This window comes from Triticum aestivum, chromosome 3B (genome assembly GCF_018294505.1).
Source record: "Triticum aestivum cultivar Chinese Spring chromosome 3B, IWGSC CS RefSeq v2.1, whole genome shotgun sequence".
Classification (NCBI taxonomy): domain Eukaryota; kingdom Viridiplantae; phylum Streptophyta; class Magnoliopsida; order Poales; family Poaceae; genus Triticum; species Triticum aestivum.
The window spans coordinates 809,767,559-809,788,743 of NC_057801.1; the positions used below are offsets into that span (position 1 = coordinate 809,767,559).

At 47.9% G+C, this 21,185-nt stretch overlaps 2 protein-coding genes across 2 annotated transcripts; one reads left to right on the forward strand and one right to left on the reverse strand.

The window, feature by feature from the left end:
* Positions 1 to 1,849: 1,849 nt before the first annotated feature.
* On the reverse strand, positions 1,850 to 9,574 carry LOC123067974 (protein STRICTOSIDINE SYNTHASE-LIKE 10). The gene is made up of 2 exons (XM_044490524.1): positions 8,870 to 9,574; positions 1,850 to 2,679 (listed from the first exon to the last, which is right to left on the reverse strand). Exons 1-2 carry the CDS (start codon positions 9,572 to 9,574, stop codon positions 1,876 to 1,878), a joined length of 1,509 nt encoding a protein of 502 aa, XP_044346459.1. The 3' UTR covers positions 1,850 to 1,875.
* Positions 9,575 to 18,825: 9,251 nt separating this feature from the next.
* LOC123066765 (60S ribosomal export protein NMD3-like) lies at positions 18,826 to 20,553 on the forward strand. The gene has a single exon (XM_044489785.1). The coding sequence runs from the start codon at positions 18,904 to 18,906 to the stop codon at positions 20,335 to 20,337; it is 1,434 nt and encodes a 477-aa protein (XP_044345720.1). The 5' UTR covers positions 18,826 to 18,903; the 3' UTR covers positions 20,338 to 20,553.
* The last annotated feature ends 632 nt before the right edge of the window (positions 20,554 to 21,185 follow it).

Genomic DNA, 21,185 nt, shown 5'->3' on the forward strand with positions numbered 1-21,185 from the left:
TTCGCCTTCTGCCAATCGTATCTGATGATATCCCGTTCGGAGATCAAGCTTAGAGAACCACTGAGCTCCATGAAGTTCGTCCAGCAATTCTTCAATGACCGGAACCGGGTACTTCCCCACGATGGTGAGAGCATTGAGATATTTTTAGTCGATACAGAGATGCCAAGTGTCATCCTTCTTCTTGACCAAGATAACAGGAGAAGCAAAAGGGCTCGAGCTTTTCTGAATGATACTGGCGCAGAGCAGTTCTGCCACTTGTTTCTCTATTTCAGTCTAGTGTTCTAGCTTATGTTCGTACGGACGAATGTTCACCGGCTGTGCTCCTGGGATGAGGGGTATCCGATGATCACAGGAATGCCATGGTGGTAACTCAGTTGGCTCCCCAAACACATCCTCAAATTGGAGCAATACGTGTCGGATACAATCAGGAATGGCTTGCAGGAGTTCTTCTTCAGAAGTGACCGAGTGCAAGAAAATGACATGTGTGACTGCTTCATTGTTGATCAGACTCTGAAGGTGCAGGCTGCTGATTGTGTGGCGAACTGTGGACTGGGCGTCGTGCCCTTGCAGACAAATTGCTGCATTGGCAGCATGGATTTCAATGCGCTTTGCTCGCCAATCCACAAACATGGGGCTGTTTTCCTCTAACCAATCCATGCCCAAAATGGCATCATAAGTACCCAATGGTAGAACCTTCATGTTGGTGGTGAATTCATGGCCTTGAGAGTACCAGGTGCACTGGGGAACTGCAAAAGAACATGTGAGTTCTCCGCCATCGGCGACGCGCACCGTGCACGCGCGTGCCAGAGATGTCACTCCGTCCAGCGACTTGGCTAGCGTCTGATCCAGAAAAGATGTGGTACTGCCTGAATCGACTTGTACCAATACCTCATGCCCTTGTATCCAAGCCCGGAGTTGGAAAGCTTTAGCTGAAACTCCGCCCGACAGTGCTGTTCGTGAGATAGCCATGACAGTTTCAGATGCCCCTGGTTCAGGCGTCGGTGAAGTGTCGATGCCTGCGTCGATACCGAAGAGCTCGAACAGTTCTTCAACAATATGCAGCTGCACTCATGTGGGGCACATATGATCGTGGCCCCAACGTTCCCCGCACTTGAAACAGAGTTCGTGTGCTCGGCGGTAGTCGCGGAGCGCCTTAAGTTTGTTACTATCAGCCCATGCACCTTCGACGCCGTGACGATCATTAGCTGTCATCGGCGCGTTTGCTGGTGTCGGTCTTGGAGTTGGTGGAGGCGGCAAGGGTAGTGGAGCATTTGGGCGCAGCACAGCATCAGGCACCTGTGCGACAGGAAGGTGGGCAGGGAGCTGTAGCGGAACCGCCAATGGAAGCATGCAGGAGATGTTGCTTGGGGGCATTGCATTGCATGCATGTTGATTGAGTACACATACATAGTATTGGTACGTTGGTCAAAACAAAGAAACAGAGGAAGAGGATTTCTGGTTTGAAGGCTTGGCCGCCGAGCACATGCAATGGACGTGCGGCGTGCACTTCATTTATGTGCTGGGACACTGTCCCCGGCCACTGCAACTCTGCTAATGAAAAGAACAGAGCGCATACATGTTCCAAACTTGGACTTTGCGTGTTTACGTGAAGGGAACAATCCATGAGTGCATGGTGCGTCCCTACTCTATCGCTAGGAATAGCATGCAGGTTGGCCCTTAACAGGAGAAAATTCTATAGGAAGAATTTAGCTTTTATACACGTTAATATGGAGGAAAGAACAAATAATTATTTGCTGGTAGAAAAGCTGGATTACAATAGTCCGTCTGACAAAAAAAATAAACAAATGGAGAATTACATTAGGTGGTAAGAACAAGAAACAAAAAGGCATCCGATGCATCTACTGCAATAGTTCTCTACTTGCGCTTAACAACGCCGACATAAGGAAGCTCTACCGAACCAAAGTAGATCTTGCCATTGCTTCTCTCCATAATCTCGGTGGGCCTCACCTTCTTTGGCCCTCTCATCTCCTCGACTATCTTCCCATCATTACCGACCCTGACAGCGAGACGATGACTATCACGACCAAAGGGCAACTCATTCTTCTCGCGGTGCAACGCCACCCAATAGCCTCCTTTGGTGTCGGGCCTCACGTTATCTGGATAGCCGGGCAGGTCGGCAAAAGGCTCGGATGTGCCTGCGTTGACCCCTTTGATCCAGTGCCTCAGTAGCTTGCATGGTCCGGTAGATGCGACCACGAGGTGGGTGCGGTCGGCGCTGAGCGCGACGCCGTTGGGGTACGTCATGCCCGCCTGGAGCAGCGTGACATCCGATGTCCGTGGGTCGTAGCTCATGAGGCGGCCCGTCGAGTCTCCTGTGCGAGTGACCATCTCATGCTGCGACCTTTGATAGTTCATCGAGCTATCGGTGAAGTAGACCTTTCCCGTAACTTGATCAACGTCAACACCGTTGGTGAAGCGCAGAGGATAACCGTCAACCTGGTTGACCAACACGGTGGCCTCCCCGCCGCCCGGCGCTACCCGCATCAGCCCCTTGTACGCGTCGGCCACGTAGAGGTCGCCTGATTTCTGGTCGAACCGTAGGCCAAGCGGGCGGCCGCAGCGGCTCTCCCTGGCATTCTCAGTCTCCGAGCTGAACTTGGACGGCGTGCATGTCTTGCTATCATACCCGGGTCCATATGCATAGGTAGTCCATCCTAGCTGCCAAAAGTTGGGTGCATTCCGGCAAACCGCACTGGCACTTGTTGTGCAACCCGGTGGTTTCGGTATGGGCGGAGGGGACCCTTGGTCGTACTTCTCTCGGTCGCATCCGCCAAAGTCGATCATTTTTTTCCATGGGCCACAGTGACCATGCAGGCCACGCACGCCAAAATTTGTCGCGTTCCTACGATGTACGGATTTTCTATGATTTTTTCGCACCGAAAACCCCTAAAACACTGCCCGCACGTGACGCAACGTGCGTTCATAGTCCGTTTTCGTTCATCTCTGGCGTGCGGTCCCCGGGCGGGTCCCCACACATGCTGCCAAAAGTTGGGTGCATTCCGGCAAACCGCACTGGCACTTGCTGTGCAACCCGGTGGTTTCGGTATGGGCGGAGGGGACCCTCGGTCGTACTTCTCTCGGTCGCATCCGCCAAAGTCGATCATTTTTTTTCCACGGGCCACAGTGACCATGCAGGCCACGCACGCCAAAATTTGTCGCGTTCCTACGCTGTACGGATTTTCTATGATTTTTCGCACCGAAAACCCCTAAAACACTGCCCGCACGTGACGCAATGTGCGTTCGTAGTCCGTTTTCGCTCATCTCTGGCATGCGGTCCCCGGGCGGGTCCCCACACGCGCTGCCAAAAGTTGGGTGCATTCCGTCAAACCGCACTGGCACTTGCTGTGCAACCCGGTGGTTTCGGTACGGGCGGAGGGGACCCTCGGTCGTACTTCTCTCGGTCACATCCGCCAAAGTCGATCATTTTTTTCCACGGGCCATAGTGACCATGCAGGCCACGCACGCCAAAATTTGTCGTGTTCCGACGTTGTATGGATTTTCTATGATTTTCGCACTGAAACCCCTAAAACACTGCCCGCACGTGACGCAACATGCGTTTGTAGTCCGTTTTCGTTCATCTCTGGCGTGCGGTCCCCGGGCGGGTCCCCACACGCGCTGCCAAAAGTTGGGTGCATTCCGGCAAACCGCACTGGCACTTGCTATGCAACCCGGTGGTTTCGGTATGGGCGGAGGGGACCCTCGGTCGTACTTCTCTCGGTCGCATCCGCCAAAGTCGATCATTTTTTTCCATGGGCCACAGTGACTATGCAGGCCACGCACGCCAAAATTTGTCGCGTTCCTACGCTGTACGGATTTTCTATGATTTTTCGCACCGAAAACCCCTAAAACACTGCCCGCACGTGACGCAACGTGCGTTCGTAGTCCGTTTTCGTTCATCTCTGGCGTGCGGTCCCCGGGCGGGTCCCCACACGCGCTGCCAAAAGTTGGGTGCATTCCGGCAAACCGCACTGGCACTTGCTGTGCATCCCGGTGGTTTCAGTATGGGCGGAGGGGACCCTCGGTCGTACTTCTCTCGATCGCATCCGCCAAGTCGATCATTTTTTTCCATAGGCCACAGTGACCATGCAGGCCACGCACGCCAAAATTTGTCGCGTTCCGACGCTGTACGAATTTTCTATGATTTTTCGCACCGAAAACCCCTAAAACACTGCCCGCACGTGACGCAACGTGCGTTCGTAGTCCGTTTTCGTTCATCTCTGGCGTGCGGTCCCCAGGCAGGTCCCCACACGCGCTGCCAAAAGTTGGGTGCATTCCGGCAAACAGCACTGGCACTTGCTGTGCAACCCGGTGGTTTCGGTATGGGCGGAGGGGACCCTCGGTCGTACTTCTCTCGGTCGCATCCGCCAAAGTCGATCATTTTTTTCCACGGGCCACAGTGACCATGCAGGCCACACACGCCAAAATTTGTCGCGTTCCTATGCTGTACGGATTTTCTATGATTTTTCGCACCGAAAACCCCTAAAACACTGCCCGCACGTGACGCAACGTGCGTTCGTAGTCTGTTTTCGTTCATCTCTGGCGTGCGGTCCCCGGGCGGGTCCCCAAACATGCTGCCAAAAGTTGGGTGCATTCCGGCAAACCGCACTGGCACTTGCTGTGCAACCCGGTGGTTTCGGTATGGGCGGAGGGGAACCTCGGTCGTACTTCTCTCGGTCGCATCCGCCAAAGTCGAATATTTTTTTCCACGGGCCACAGTGACCATGCAGGCCACGCACGCCAAAATTTGTCGCGTTCCGACGCTGTACAGATTTTCTATGATTTTTCGCACCGAAAACCCCTAAAACACTGCCCGCACGTGATGCAACGTGCGTTCGTAGTCCGTTTTCGTTCATCTCTGGCGTGCGGTCCCCGGGCGGGTCCCCACATGCGCTGCCAAAAGTTGGGTGCATTCTGGCAAACCGCACTGGCACTTGCTGTGCAACCCGGTGGTTTCGGTATGGGCGGAGGGGACCCTCGGTCGTACTTCTCTCGGTCGCATCCGCCAAAGTCGATCATTTTTTTTCCACGGGCCACAGTGACCATGCAGGCCACGCATGCCAAAATTTGTCGCGTTCCGACGCTGTACAGATTTTCTATGATTTTTCGCACCGAAAACCCCTAAAACACTGCCCGCACGTGACGCAACATGCGTTCGTAGTCCGTTTTTATTCATCTCTGGCATGCTGTCCCCGGGCGGGTCCCCACACGCGCTGCCAAAAGTTGGGTGCATTCCGTCAAACCGCACTGGCACTTGCTGTGCAACCCGGTGGTTTCGGTATGGGCGGAGGGGACCCTCGGTCGTACTTCTCTCGGTCGCATCCGCCAAAGTCGATCATTTTTTTTCCACGGGCCACAGTGACCATGCAGGCCACGCACGCCAAAATTTGTCGCGTTCCTACGCTGTACGGATTTTCTATGATTTTTCGCACCGAAAACCCCTAAAACACTGCCCGCACGTGACGCAATGTGCGTTCGTAGTCCGTTTTCGCTCATCTCTGGCATGCGGTCCCCGGGCGGGTCCCCACACGCGCTGCCAAAAGTTGGGTGCATTCCGTCAAACCGCACTGGCACTTGCTGTGCAACCCGGTGGTTTCGGTACGGGCGGAGGGGACCCTCGGTCGTACTTCTCTCGGTCACATCCGCCAAAGTCGATCATTTTTTTCCACGGGCCATAGTGACCATGCAGGCCACGCACGCCAAAATTTGTCGCGTTCCGACGTTGTATGGATTTTCTATGATTTTCGCACTGAAACCCCCTAAAACACTGCCCGCACGTGACGCAACATGCGTTTGTAGTCCGTTTTCGTTCATCTCTGGCGTGCGGTCCCCGGGCGGGTCCCCACACGCGCTGCCAAAAGTTGGGTGCATTCCGGCAAACCGCACTGGCACTTGCTATGCAACCCGGTGGTTTCGGTATGGGCGGAGGGGACCCTCGGTCGTACTTCTCTCGGTCGCATCCGCCAAAGTCGATCATTTTTTTCCATGGGCCACAGTGACTATGCAGGCCACGCACGCCAAAATTTGTCGCGTTCCTGCGCTGTACGGATTTTCTATGATTTTTCGCACCGAAAACCCCTAAAACACTGCCCGCACGTGACGCAACGTGCGTTCGTAGTCCGTTTTCGTTCATCTCTGGCGTGCGGTCCCCGGGCGGGTCCCCACACGCGCTGCCAAAAGTTGGGTGCATTCCGGCAAACCGCACTGGCACTTGCTGTGCATCCCGGTGGTTTCAGTATGGGCGGAGGGGACCCTCGGTCGTACTTCTCTCGATCGCATCCGCCAAGTCGATCATTTTTTTCCATAGGCCACAGTGACCATGCAGGCCACGCACGCCAAAATTTGTCGCGTTCCGACGCTGTACGAATTTTCTATGATTTTTCGCACCGAAAACCCCTAAAACACTGCCCGCACGTGACGCAAAGTGCGTTCGTAGTCCGTTTTCGTTCATCTCTGGCGTGCGGTCCCCAGGCGGGTCCCCACACGCGCTGCCAAAAGTTGGGTGCATTCCGGCAAACAGCACTGGCACTTGCTGTGCAACCCGGTGGTTTCGGTATGGGCGGAGGGGACCCTCGGTCGTACTTCTCTCGGTCGCATCCGCCAAAGTCGATCATTTTTTTTCCACGGGCCACAGTGACCATGCAGGCCACACACGCCAAAATTTGTCGCGTTCCTATGCTGTACGGATTTTCTATGATTTTTCGCACCGAAAACCCCTAAAACACTGCCCGCACGTGACGCAACGTGCGTTCATAGTCTGTTTTCGTTCATCTCTGGCGTGCGGTCCCCGGGCGGGTCCCCAAACATGCTGCCAAAAGTTGGGTGCATTCCGGCAAACCGCACTGGCACTTGCTGTGCAACCCGGTGGTTTCGGTATGGGCGGAGGGGAACCTCGGTCGTACTTCTCTCGGTCGCATCCGCCAAAGTCGAATATTTTTTTCCACGGGCAACAGTGACTATGCAGGCCGCGCACACCAAAATTTGTCGCGTTCCGACGCTGTACAGATTTTCTATGATTTTTCGCACCGAAAACCCCTAAAACACTGCCCGCACGTGATGCAACTTGCGTTCATAGTCCGTTTTCGTTCATCTCTGGCGTGCGGTCCCCGGGCGGGTCCCCACATGCGCTGCCAAAAGTTGGGTGCATTCTGGCAAACCGCACTGGCACTTGCTGTGCAACCCGGTGGTTTCGGTATGGGCGGAGGGGACCCTCGGTCGTACTTCTGTCGGTCGCATCCGCCAAAGTCGATCATTTTTTTTCCACGGGCCACAGTGACCATGCAGGCCACGCATGCCAAAATTTGTCGCGTTCCGACGCTGTACAGATTTTCTATGATTTTTCGCACCGAAAACCCCTAAAACACTGCCCGCACGTGACGCAACATGCGTTCGTAGTCCGTTTTTATTCATCTCTGGCATGCTGTCCCCGGGCGGGTCCCCACACGCGCTGCCAAAAGTTGGGTGCATTCCGGCAAACCGCACTGGCACTTGTTGTGCAACCCGGTGGTTTCGGTATGGGCGGAGGGGACCCTCGGTCGTACTTCTCTCGGTCGCATCCGCCAAAGTCGAATATTTGTTTTCCACGGGCCAGAGTGACCATGCAGGCCACGCACGCCAAAATTTGTCGCGTTCCTACGCTGTACGGATTTTCTATGATTTTTCGCAACGAAAACCCCTAAAACACTGCCCGCACGTGACGCAACGTGCGTTCGTAGTCCGTTTTCGTTCATCTCTGGCGTGCGGTCCCCGGGCAGGGCCCCACACGCGCTGCCAAAAGTTGGATGCATTCCGGCAAACCGCACTGGCACTTGCTGTGCAACCCGGTGGTTTTGGTATGGGCGGAGGGTACCTCGGTCGTACTTCTCTCCGTCGCATCCGCCAAAGTCGATCATTTTTTTCGAGGGGCAACTTGGTAAAAAAGAACCACGGTATCCTCTCAAAGGATTACACCTAAATATACAAGAAACACCCGAAAATAATAATCCTATAAGACATGTGTGCAAAGAGCATTTTGTTAACTTCTTTTTTTGGAGTTGATGCTATGCCTTTCTTATTGTCAGTAGTATCATTTATCAGGGAAAATCTTAAGCGCTAAATAATCTCTTATTCGCATGGGCCGTACATTGTTTCCGGATTTGGGAACCTTCTAGAAGGTTACCCCTGATTTCTGGGCGGGTTTTCTCTATGTCTTTTTTACTTCTGTTTCTTTGGGTTGGTTTTGTTTCGATTTTAAAAGGTTTTACTTACTCAGTTTTAATAATGTTCACTGGACATTAAAAATGTTCATGAAACTAAAAATGTGAGTGCAATTATAAAAAGATGTTCGGACCATTCCACAAATATCCGTGATATTTATTAAAAAAATCATATGTTGAAAAACATGATCATCATTTTCTGAAAAAAGTCATAAATTTTCAAAGTGTAATTTCTAAAAATGTTCTATTCCATATGTGTTTAATATATTGATTTCTTTCTATTCCATATGGCATATGAGACGCATACATAATCGGTTTTACGGTTAACCGAACAAACCAAACCGACAAATTTTGGTTAAAAAGCTTCGATTTATATTTTTACTTTGATTATTTAGGTTTTTATTTTACAGAAACCGAAATTTAGAAAACCCGAATAAACCGAACCGAACTAACCATATAAACCGAACGCCCACTTAATTAAACATGTCTTAATTAAACATTAGAACATAAAAACTTAATTAAACATGACTTAGTTAAACTTAATTAAACATAACTAATCAATCCTAATCTACTACTCGATGAAAAAAAACAAATCCTAATCTACTCGTCCTCGTCGGAGTCGGCGAGGTCCACGATCTCCCCCGCGCCGACGTCACCGTCGTCGTCACCGTCGCCGTCGTCGCTGCTCTTGCCACCATCCTCCCAGTAGCCGTCGTCCCCCTGGCCGCTTCGATGGCCGCCGCCGCGCCGAGTGCGGCCTGCAGCTCGGCGGCCTCTGCTGCCGCCGCTGCGCCGAGTGCGGCCTGCAGCTCGTCGGCCTCTCTCGCCGCAGCGGCCGCCGCTTCTGCCTGCGACACCCGCAGTGCGATGAGGTAGCCGGGGCAGTCGTCGGGGTTGCTGTCCTCGCGCAGTGCGAACTGCTCTGGCGGGATCTCGACAACGGGAGGGGAGGCGGGCCGGGCGATGGCGGGAACCGGACGGCAGGACGAGCTCGGAGACGGCGCGGCTGCCGGAGGGGGATGTCGGGGCCGGCGCGGGACAGACGACGAGCCGCCCGGGCCCGATGACGAGCCGCCAGTCCACATCTCCCGACGGGACTGCGCGACGACGGCCCAGAAGTCTTTGCCCTTCCAAAACCTCGTGCGGCGGACGATGTTCCACCGGCCGCCGTCGTGCTGGCGGAGCTCGGCCGTCGTCGCACCGGCCCCCCTCGTCGGGTACCCGTCGGCGGTGATGTGGAACACGCGCGGCAGACGGCAGCCCGGCGGCACCATCAACCCGAGACAGATGAGCTCGTCCGTCTCCGGCGTGTCCAGGCTCGTCGGCCACGAGCTGCCGCCGCCGCCGCCGTAGGACGCCATGGAGGCCGCCGGGAATGGGAGCTCGTCGGCGGTGGAAGCGCGTCGGTGGGTGGGGTGAGCGGTCGAGGCGCGTCGAGTGGAGTACGGGAGGCAGACGGGCGATGGGGGCGGTGTTTTAAAGGCAGGCGTCGGTGGATGGGGGGCGCCGTCCGGTAGGTGACCGACGCCCCGGCGTAACGCCGGCATTAATGGCGCATCGGGCCGGCCGCCGCGTCGGGAACCGTCTTTGACCGACGCTTAGATGGCACGCAACCGCCCCGTCCACACATGTCGCGTCGTCGTCCCCACACGTCGCGTCGTCTTATTTTTTTTCGTCCAGCCGATGCCACATCGCCACGAGTACGTCGCTCATCATGTCACGTCGTTTTTTGTCTAGGGTCGTCGTCGTACGTACGCGGACGGACGCGTCTACGGGTAGACGGCGTAGAGCCCCGTCGCGCGGGTACAGCCCTGTCGCGCGGGTGGGTACAGCCCCGTCGCGCGGGCGGCGGCTTTTTATGTGCTGGGACGATCCTACCCTTTTTTATGAAGGGGTACGGAACGATCTCAGCCGTTGGTGTGTTTAGGGGGGTTGTACCGAAGAAGAAGTGAACTTCCAAATCTACGGCAACTAACCTGTCGACGGCATCGGGAAGGAACACAAGCCCAGCATGTTCCATCCCGTGACAGCCGGTGTAGATCGAGATCCGCCGCAAGAGGTACCGTATTCGAGGAAGGGGAAAAGTGATGAGGTTTCGGGAAAGACGGCTCAGGTATCTCCAAAGGCCAGTGATAGGCGCCGGCGCGCCGGCCGAAACTTTCGGCCGGTCTGCCTAGGGCCGTTCGATCTGTACATCCATACCGTCAGATCAATCCCCTTTCTCTAAAAAAAAGTCAGATCAATCCCCCTTCCCCTCCTTCGTCAACCTCCCACACGGAAAAAAAAAAGAGAGAGGACGAGAACGCAGCCTCCGCCCGCGCCAACCGCCTTCCCTCTTCTTCCGGTTGCAGCACCGCGCGTGCGCCACCGCCTTGCCTTGTATTCCCGTTGCAGCCCCACCGCATGTGCCACCGTGCTGCCGGCCTGATGCCTCTCGTCTTGCGGCCGTCGGGACTACAGCACGGTTACCCGCGAAGATTCAGCTCCTGCCGTTTGCAGCTCTTCGTCGGCTGGTTCCAACATGTGGGCATCGTGGTTGCAGCAGCCCCCGTCGTTGCCGTCTCAGCTCGCCAGCGAAACCGGCTTCCACCACCGTGTTCATCAAAAAGAGCTTCAACAACGAAAAAGGGTTTCGCTTGTAGTAGCAAAAACCAAAAAACGTCCCAGCAAAAATATATCACAGTTCCAACAAAAATGCGCCCTCACCAAAGGTCAAAAACAAAATAAATCTCGCCGGTTCCAGCTCCGCTGCAGCTGGTTGTAACAAAATTGATTGCTGGTTCCAGCAAAAAAAACCTATGCAGCAAAACACATAGCAGCCGCCGTCGGTCGCCGCCCCAGATCCTAGCATAGGCAGCAAAATCAAAAATGCTGGATCCAGCAAAAATCAAAAGCGGTTCCAGCAAAAATCCAACCGGAGGTTGAAGCTTTACCAGCAAAAATCTCCAGTATTAGGTTGAAGCAGAAAAAAAATACCGGTTCCAGCAAAATCGAAAGACCGTGGTAGCAATTTTTAGACTACTTCCAGCAAAATCAAAACAAGATGGTAGGAAAAATTAGGATCGGTTCCAGCAAAAAAAGACTATAGTTGCTGCAAAAATCCTCCCTGCTTGTAACATCCCCAACCAGTGGTTCCAGCAAAAATCCAGCCGGAGGTTGAAGCTTTATCAACAAGAATTTTCGTTGCCAGCCACTAGGCTGGCCGGTTCCACGTGATGCGGCGGGTGGGGGGGGGGGGGTTGCACGGTGGAGCAGCAACAAAGTAGTGCTCTCATGGCTACAGGAGGAATGAAAGGAGAGAGATAGGAGGAATCAAGCTTGAGAGGGCTTCCATGGTGAGAGGGATTTGATGAAGATAGATGCTGGTGTGGCTCAGGATAAGGTGGGGAAAAGGTAGGGGTGTGGTGTGGCTGAGGATAAGGTGGGGAAAAGGTCTGGTGGGGAAAGGGAGCGGTGCGGGGCCACGAGTCAGCCCGCATGTCGCGAGCGACCGGCCGAAAACTCGGCCGGCACCCCGGCGTAAAACGTTTCCCATCTCCAAAGCCTTATCTGATCCGTGGCTCGGACTAAAAGCCGACGTTTTGGTCCACGGACCGGAACCGACGTCCGAGCGGCCCGTTTCCCTCATACGATTTGGGCCCACGAGCGAACCACTGTTTCCTACAGTATATCGTCGTACCGGGCTTTTTTCCACCTTCGCGTCAGAAACGGCAGGTCAATTTTTGCGGATCCCGAGCGAGCAACAGACGCCAGCGATTTCGGGAGCATCTGAGCTCGAGCACCGAATCACTGTGTCCTTTTTATCCTTCATTTTGACCTTATTATGCACGTTAAAATCTCCAAAAAAATCGGTATTATGAATGTTAAAATATAATAACTGATGTCATAGCTGCCATCTCTACTTTAAGATACTGTAAAATTGGCTTTCACATTATATTTCTTTATTTTATTTAAGAAAAACTAGGCACTGGTCCATTTTTTTTCCGCACATCGGCACCAATCAATTAATAGCGGTACATCATCCACAACCACGTGGTGTACCCACAATGAAAATGAAAAGGACTGCACTGTGGTCGTTGCCTAAAATAAGGATGAGCCACTAAAGGAACCCAAGAAAAAGTATGCATGATCTATTGAAGGGCTTCCAACCGGAAGGAAAAAAAATTCCATGAGACCAGGTCTCACGGGTTAGCAGGTGAGACCCATCCTGATGGATGACATGTAGCATTCACAAATCACAAAGCATCTACCCCACCCCCAATTTCAGGTGGGGGAGAGATTAGATGCTTTGTGATTTGTGAATGCCACATGTCATCCATTAGGGTGGATCTCACCTGGTTTATATGAGACCTCGTCTCATATAATTTTTTTCCCAACTGGAATGTAATAATCTGGTTCCGAGATGGCGCGAAATATCGGCAAATCCTCAGCACCCATTATAGGCAAATTTACAAACGGGCGCCTACAGCGCCCCACACTGGGCCGGCCCGTTACTGCATATGTCAATTTTCAAAAAAATAATGCGCCCTCGACAAGAATCGAGCCAGCGACCTCCCGCGCTAGAGCGCAGGATCTGTTAATCTTCAACTCTTTCTCTCTTTATTCCTTCTTTCTCTGTTTTCTTTTTTTTTCTTTATCCTTTTTCCCATTTTCATTTTCTGTTTTCTTTTTTTTCTTCTTCCAGGTTTTCTCCCTCATCGATTTTCATGTTTTTATTTTCTTAAATGCGTGAACTACAAATCGATGATGCTGTTTAAGCTTTGATGAAATTTTGTTTTCAAAATCAATGGACTTTTTTTAGTGAACTATTTATAGCAATTGATGATTTTTTTCAAATTCGATGAACTTTGTTCAATTTGATGATTTTTTTTCAAATTTGATGAACTATTTAAAATTCAATGAACTTATTTTCAATGCACTTTTCCTGAAATTAGATAAACCTATTTTCGTAGTTGTGAACTTTTTTCGAAATCGATGAACTTTTTAATAAATTGGTAACCGTATTTATATCTTTGGTGAACTTTTTTTCAAACCGATGAACTTTTTCAAATTTGGTGAACTTTTTTCAAATTCAATTATTTTTTCCAAATTTTGTGATCTTTTGAACAATTGGTGAACTTATTCATAGCTTCGGTGAACTTTTTTGAAAACCGATGAACTTTTTCTAATTCGGTGAACTTTATTCAAAATTCAATGAACTTTTTTTTCATTCGATGAACTTTATTTTTCAAATTATATTAGCTTTTATGAAAATCGATGAACTTTTTTCACATTTTGTGAACTTTTTTCAAAATTGGTGGATTTATTTTCTAATGGATGAACTTTTACTTATCAAATTGGATGATCCTTTTTTCAGAAACGATGAACTTTTCCAATTGGTGAACTTTTTTCCAAAATCTGACAAACTTCTTTTCATATATAGTATAAAAAATGTAAGGTTTATTGCATAATAAATAAAGCGGCTGCAATAGTTCTTTAAGAATTCGTGTTCAGTTTAGTCACAGCGATCGACGAGCTGAAGTGGTTAGCTGAACAATGTCTCGAAGAGGCGACCCGAGTTCCGAGTCCTCAAATTCGCAGGTTTTGCGGATCTTTTTTCAATAGGAGCTCCCCGAAATATCTCACTTGCATGAAGACCACATGCGTAAAAAGGGCGAGCTAGTGTCCTGGTTTTTTTCTTTTATTCCTTCCTTTTTGTTTTCTTTTATTTTTTTCTTACATTTTTTACTTCACCATTTTTTTGTTTTTTTAACATTTTTCTTCGTTTATTTCACAGTTTTTACTTTTTTCCTTTCCATTCTTTTATATATTTTTTCCTACGGTATTAAATTTTACTGGTTTTTTCCGATGCTTTTCTTTGTCTTTTGTGCTTCCTTTTCGGTTTTTATAGATATTCTTTGCTCTTTTGTACATTTTGGTATACACCAGGAATATTTTCTATATACACATTTAACATTCGAAAATCCATGATTAACTTTTAAATCTATATTTTTTATTTCTACTTTTTCCATAAAAGTTTTAAAAAAATTATATAGTAGGAACCTTTTATATATACACATTTCGCATTTGCTAAATTCATTATTAATATTTTTTAAAAACTTAATTTTTCATGTATCTTTCCATACATATTTTACATTTTTGTATACAAAAGGAACATTTTTTATATACACATTTAACAGGATCCTAAAATATGATTAACATTTTAAGAAAAAATATAAACTTTGATGTCTACATTTTGCCATACAGATGTACATATTTTGTATTCATTTTTCGTATACATCAGAAATATTTTTTGTATACACATTTGAGATTTTGTTAATGCATTATTGAATTTTTTTCATAAAATGAAAATTATATTATTTTATATTTCTATTTTTTTCATACACATTATATATATATATCTTGTTTACACCAGAATATATTTTTCTATACGTACTTAAAATTGTTAATCCATGATTAAAATTTAAAAAACATGAAAATTATAGGTTTTTTTATTTCTATATTTTTTTCATACGCATTGTAAATTTCTTTAATATACTTATTTGTACATGTCGAAAATATTTTTTATATACACACTTAATATTTTTAATGCATGATTAGCATTTTTCAAATTATATATATATATATATATATATTTCTTATAATAGATATGTTATCGAAATATATGGAAAAGTAAAAAATGAAAAAATGAATGTTAAAAAGTGAAGAAAAAACGAAAGACAAAAGCGTCGGTGGCCTATGTCCACGTTGGGCGAGACCATTCGCAGTAGGGCGGCTGCCTTTCGTGAGAGATTCTATTGTCTCGCTTTAATCAAGACATAGGTGCCCACGTGAGATGGTTTCCGGCTTATGTTGTTGTTGGTCTTGTTTAAATGGGCTAAGTAACCCTTTTCTCTTCTCTAGGTTGTTGGACCATAAGATTCATTAGCTTGAGGACCCTAATTACCCATTGACTAACAATCTTTCCCTGAAAAGACCCATTCACAAACAATCAAAACCCTAACCACAATAGCAGGCCCTTGCCGGTATCAATCCGATCGTAATGGCGACACCTCATCAACCGGCCGACGACACGATGTTCCTCCCACAACCCTCGCATCAACCGCATCGAATGTTAATCAAGCATTTGGAATATGTACAATGTGTACTAAAAATATTAATCTGGCATTGGAAAAATATTGATAAATCATTTGAAAAATGTTTAAGTGTTCTTAGAAAGAATGTTGACTATGTATTGGAAAATATTAATTTTGTATTTGAAAAATGTTAATCAAGCATTTGGAAAATTAGAAGTGTGTATAGTAAAAAGTTTGACCATGCATTAAAAAATGTATATTTTCTTTCAAAAATGTTGATTAATCATTTGAAAAATATTATATGTGCATATAAAAAATTGATCATTTTCTTAAAAAGAAAATGGAACATGTATTTGGAAAAGTCTTCATAAAATGTATTTAGAAAAATTTAGAACAAATATTTGAAAAATATTGAATGTTTATCAAAAAAAAAATCATGTGTACACTAAAAAATTATATTGTGTAATGAGAAAATCTACACGAGACACAAGAGATATGAAGAAAACCAAAAAAACAAATAATAGAAACAAAAGAAACCCAAGTAAAATGAAAAAAATGTACAAAAAAATTAAAATGGAAGTATAATGAATAAAACCATTCAAAAAACTAAAATTAAAGTATAATGAAGAAAACCGATCAAAAAACAAAGAAAATCGTAGTATATCAAAGAAAAAACAAAAAGTAAAGAAAACCGATGAAGAAATAAAGAAAAACGAAGAAAAATAAAAGAAAATGAGAGAAAAAACCGAAGTGAAGAACCACCAATGAAAACCAAAGTAAAAACCCGAGAGAATTAACGATGAACCAACGAAGAAGACCAACGGGAAAACAAAAAAACATGAAGAAACAAGTGAAAAGGGGAAAAACGAAATGCAAAAAGAAATCTAAGAGAGGCGAGCTAACCAGCGAACTCAGTCGATCAAACGAACTTAGTGAAGAAAATAAACAGACAAAAAGGGCCAGCACAGTAGCTACAGTACGGGTTAAAAAGCTTCAGCTTGAGTATCTTCTTTTTTTTTACGGGAAAACTTTCAATCTATTTATCTTCAATTCTAGAAGTATAATGAACACCTGAAATAATAAAAATTACATCTAAATCCGTAGACCACCTAACGACGACTACAAGCACTGAAGCGAGCTGAAAGCACCCCGCCGCCGCCGCCCTTCCTCGCCGGAGTCGGACAAAACTTGTTGTAGTAGACAGTCGGAAAGTCGTCGTGCTAAGACCCCATGGGACTAGCGCACCAGAACAACAACTGTCACCAATGAAGAGTAGCATAGATGGGAAGAATCCAACCAGAATACACACGAACGTAGACGAATGACGAACAGATCCATACAAATCCATCAAAGACAAATCAACTGGAGACACACCTATACACGGCCACTAACGATGCTTGATGCATCACCGGGACGGGGGCTAGGAAGGGAGAACCTTATTCCGTTTTCAGAGAGTTGTCTCTGTCTTGTCTTCCTGAGCAAGACACCAACCCCTAACAAAACTCGAAGAAACATGTAAAAACAAAACCCTCCCTACGACAATGGTCGGGATCCACCGCGCCCCCATGGCTATAAGGTGACCGGAGACGAGACGGACTCGCTCCGGTGCCGGAGGAAGGCAGAGTAACCCTAGGCCTTTTTGAGCCCAGGCGGCTGCGTGCACTGGAGCTTCAGAGAGAGTATCTTCCATCTCGCAGATATAGTTCTCGCACCTCAAACGAGACTGAAAGAGGTCTCGCCTCAAGGGTGCCCTCCCGTCACTACTATTGGGTCGGCCCAAGTAGCTTCCTACAAGTTTGTTCATTTTTCTTCCCTGTTTACATTCGTTTTTCTTTTTTTCATATTTTTAAAAATACTACACATATGCCAAACATAAATTTACTTAAAATATTTTTAAACTACAAATTAAAAATTATTAATGCAGCAGAAAACATTTGTTAGCATAGTTTAAAAAAAATTCTAGCATTAAAAAATAAGGTTTTTGAAATTTAATAAATGTTCACATGATTAAAAAAGATGTGCATGGCATTTCAAAATGTTTATACAGTGCAAAACACAATGTTCGTGTAATTAAAAAAACATATTTCACACTCTAAAAAAAAGTGAACATTACATGCTAAAAAATGTTCGCACTTTTAAAATATATTCATAACATTTAAAAAAAATATGTAATGGAAAAATATTCAGATGTTTTGTAAAATTGTTTCAGTATGTATTTAAAAATGTTTAATACATATTAAAAAAATCTTCAAAATTTGCATTTAAGAAAGAAAAAACTTTAATCATGTATTTGAAGGCTTTTCAATCTGTGTAACGAAAAAATGTTTCTGATGTACTCCCTCCGTTTCTAAATATAACCCTTTCTAGAGATTTTATTACAAACTACATACGGATTCATATATACTTATTTGAAAGTGTATATTCACTCATTTTGCTTCGTATGTAGCCTGTAATGGAATATCTAAAAAGGCTTATATTTAGAAACGGAGGGAGTACACGAAAAATATATAATGTGTGTTGAAAAATTGGACATGCACAAAAAGAAAAAAAGAAGAAAATCAAAGAAAACCAGTAATCCAATGGAAAACCAATAGGAAAACACATACAAATGAAAAAAGAAAAAAGAATACACACAAGGTTCTAAAATCGGTCCAAACCGGTTCATAACTTTCCTAAAACCGCTTGGATCTAGAGTGTTAGGCCAGCCCGTCTAGTGGAGCGCCAGAGGATAGACCAAAGGACCTCTCACAATATTATGCAAGAAATATTGCGCACTAACTTTATTTGAGTAAAGGCATCCCTTATTAATTGCAAATGGTCAAAGGAATACAAATAATCTCGGGCAAATCTAAGAGCCACACATGCCGCCCGGTAGAGAGAGTGGATACGCACTAGCTTTAACCCAAATCCCTCCCAATTTTTGCCGGTGATCGGTGTTGGCAAAGAAAGCCTGATTTAATGAGATGGGCAAAGAAGAGTCCAAAACTAGGGAAATAACATTTTGTTTTCTAGGTCTATATACACCTTATATGGAAAAAGTAATAATTTAGAAAATAGTCAAAAAAGTTCCGAAGTTTTTTCACAATAAATTTGACTTTCTTTTGCACATATGTATAAATTTATATGAATAGAAAATCAGCGTTGACTTCAGATTTTTTTTTTGCTATTATAGGTCGCTATTCACACTATTTTGACCGAAAATTTGTGTTTTTTCTTTAAATGAAGTAAATGAGGTTTTTTCTTTTTGCGGAATTTTTTATCCGTACATGGAAGGTGAAATTTGTTTCAATTTTTTTTCGACATCATACTTAATTACTAATTTTTTCGATATATGATGTATAACTTTTTTGTGTAATATACGATGTATAACTTTTTTTGAGACAAATATATGATGTATAACTGTATATACACCCATAGACCAAAATTTCCTGTCCCCAAAACTGGGCTTAGGATGGCCTTGCAGGAGGATGTTTTGGACAATGGGCCTAATTGCCAAACGAACCCAAAGTCCAACCTAAAACCCTAGCGAAGGGCAATCTCTACCCGTAACTGTATAGGCACTTGCCGCCACCCATCTGTTCACCGTCACGCCGCAGCCACCGCCACCGATCGCAATGGCGTCGCCGCACCCCCTGCCCGGCGACATGCTGTTCCTCCCTCCCCAATCGCAGGCCGCGGCCGCCGCGTGCACGACGCTTTGCTGCCTGTGCGGCGTGCCGATGCCGCCCAACGCGGCCAACACCTGCGCGCCCTGCCTCCGTGCGCGCATCGACGTCGCCGAGGGGGCGCCGCGCCACGCCGCCGTGGTGCACTGCCCGTCATGCTCCTCGTACCTGGAGCCACCGCGGCGCTGGACGCGCGCCGCGGCGGAGTCGGCCAAGCTCTTGCAGCTCCTCCTTCGCCGCGTCCAGCGCCCGATCCAGCGCCTCGGCGTCTCGCTCACCGCGGCCGAGTTCGTCTTCACCGAGCCACACTCCAAGCGCATCAGGCTCCGCCTCCGCCTTCGCCGCGAGGTTCTCCCCGGCCGCGGCGTCGCGCTGGAGCGGGACCACGCCGTCGAGTTCACCGTCCACGACCGCCTCTGCGACCCCTGCGCCCGCGCCCGCGCCGACCCCGACCAGGACCAGTGGTGCGCCGTCGTCCAGCTGCGGCAGCGCGCGTCGCACCGCCGCACGCTGCTCCACCTCGAGCAACGCCTGGCCGCCCTCGGCGCGGCCGGCTCGGCGACCCGCGTCGACGTAACCAGCGCCGACGGGATCGACTTCTTCTTCGCGTCCAGGTCACACGCTGCCGGCCTTGTCGCCCTCATTGCCTCCCTCGCGCCGGCGCGCGTGGCGGACGCGGCGAGGCAGCTCGTGTCGCATGACACCAAGAGCAACACATACCGCCACCGGCACGCCTTCTCCGTTGAGCTCTGCCCGGTGTGCCGCGATGACCTCGTCTTCCTTCCGAGGGAGGCGTCCCGCGCGCTCGGCGGGCTCGGGCCGCTCGTGCTCTGTGTCAGGGTCACCGACACGCTGGCCCTCCTCGACGCCTCCACCCACCGCGTTGTCAGCCTCGGCATCAAGGACTACGACCGGCACAGGTTCGAGCCCACGCTCAGCAGCCGCCAGCTCGTGGAGTACGTCGTGCTGGATGTCGACCCATCGCTGGCCATCGGCGACGCCACGGCCGCCAGGTTCGGGTACCGGACAGCGTACGTGCAGGTGGCCCGCGCATCGGAGCTGGGTAGGACGGACGCCATCATCACCGTGAGGACGCACCTCGGGCACCTCCTGCGCCCCGGCGACCGTGCACTTGGCTACGACCTCCGCGGCGCCAACGCCAATGACCTGGATGGGCAGAGCCATTGCTTGCCGGACGCGGTGCTGGTCAAGAAGTTCTACGAGAAGGGCGGCGACGGCGAGAGGATGCAGCAGGACGGTGGAAGAAGCGATGACCATGGTGATGTCGGCATTGATGATATCGCCATGGGGATAGGAGGCATTGATCTGGACCCGTGTGACGAGGTGGAGCTTGATGAACTGCTGGAGGACCTCAGAATCTGAGAGTATGAGTTGTGACCTTATAGAATGATGACTGTTGGTCTTGGAAGCTTCAGATTGAGTGCATCTGATAAATAAATTGAGGAAAAGCAATGATTCTTTGCAGAACATTATCTGCTTGCGTTGTTATAGAATTATTATTTGCAGTACTTTCCAAAGTATTTTATCTTAAATTGAACTGCTAATATTCTCCCACACATGTTTATTGTGATCATACCCCTTAGGGCTTCAGTGCCTCTGTTCACAACTGTATGCCCCATGGATTTCCTTGCCAAACACTCAAATGTTCACTACTTCCTGTCTCCCTAAGGCCTTGTTCTGTTCTGTTGTCCGGGAATTGGAGGGGATTGGGAAGGAATGAGGTGGATTAAATCCTCTACCAGTCAAAATCCCCTCAAATCCTCTCCAATCCCTTTGAGAAGAGGTGTAACCAAACAAGGCCTAAATGATTCACATCCAGCTAATGTTTACTAGTAAAAAGTAGTAATGTACAGAGTTTTGGCACATCCAGTTGATTCTTTGTTTGTCAGATTTGCTATTTGTCAGTCACCTATCAACAAAATACTGTGCTCCAACATTTCCTAAAATCAGATTTCATCACCTGTTGGATATGAATTTCTTATTCTCGGGATCGTTGAGTTTTCTCACTTAATTGACTTAGAAATGCGCGCCCTTGTTCATATGGGTTGAGAATTTGGATCAATGTTGCACATAATAATACTATCGAGAGAATTTGCATTATCTGGTTTTCCCATTCCATAAACAGCACATGACAAGGCTCCAATAATGGGCTCCAGCTTTCAGAAAAAGAAACCAGAGCTTAATACTATCAAGAGACTAGAGATATTCTA

Excerpts from the sequence above, each read along its gene's own strand:
- LOC123067974 (XM_044490524.1), bottom strand. The coding sequence starts at position 9,574 with ATGGCGTCCTACGGCGGCGGCGGCGGCAGCTCGTGGCCGACGAGCCTG. Across the intron at positions 2,680-8,869 it reads CGGCGACGGTGACGACGACG|CTAGGATGGACTACCTATGC; the intron begins GTGACGTCGGCG and ends AACTTTTGGCAG.
- LOC123066765 (XM_044489785.1), top strand. The coding sequence starts at position 18,904 with ATGGCGTCGCCGCACCCCCTGCCCGGCGACATGCTGTTCCTCCCTCCC.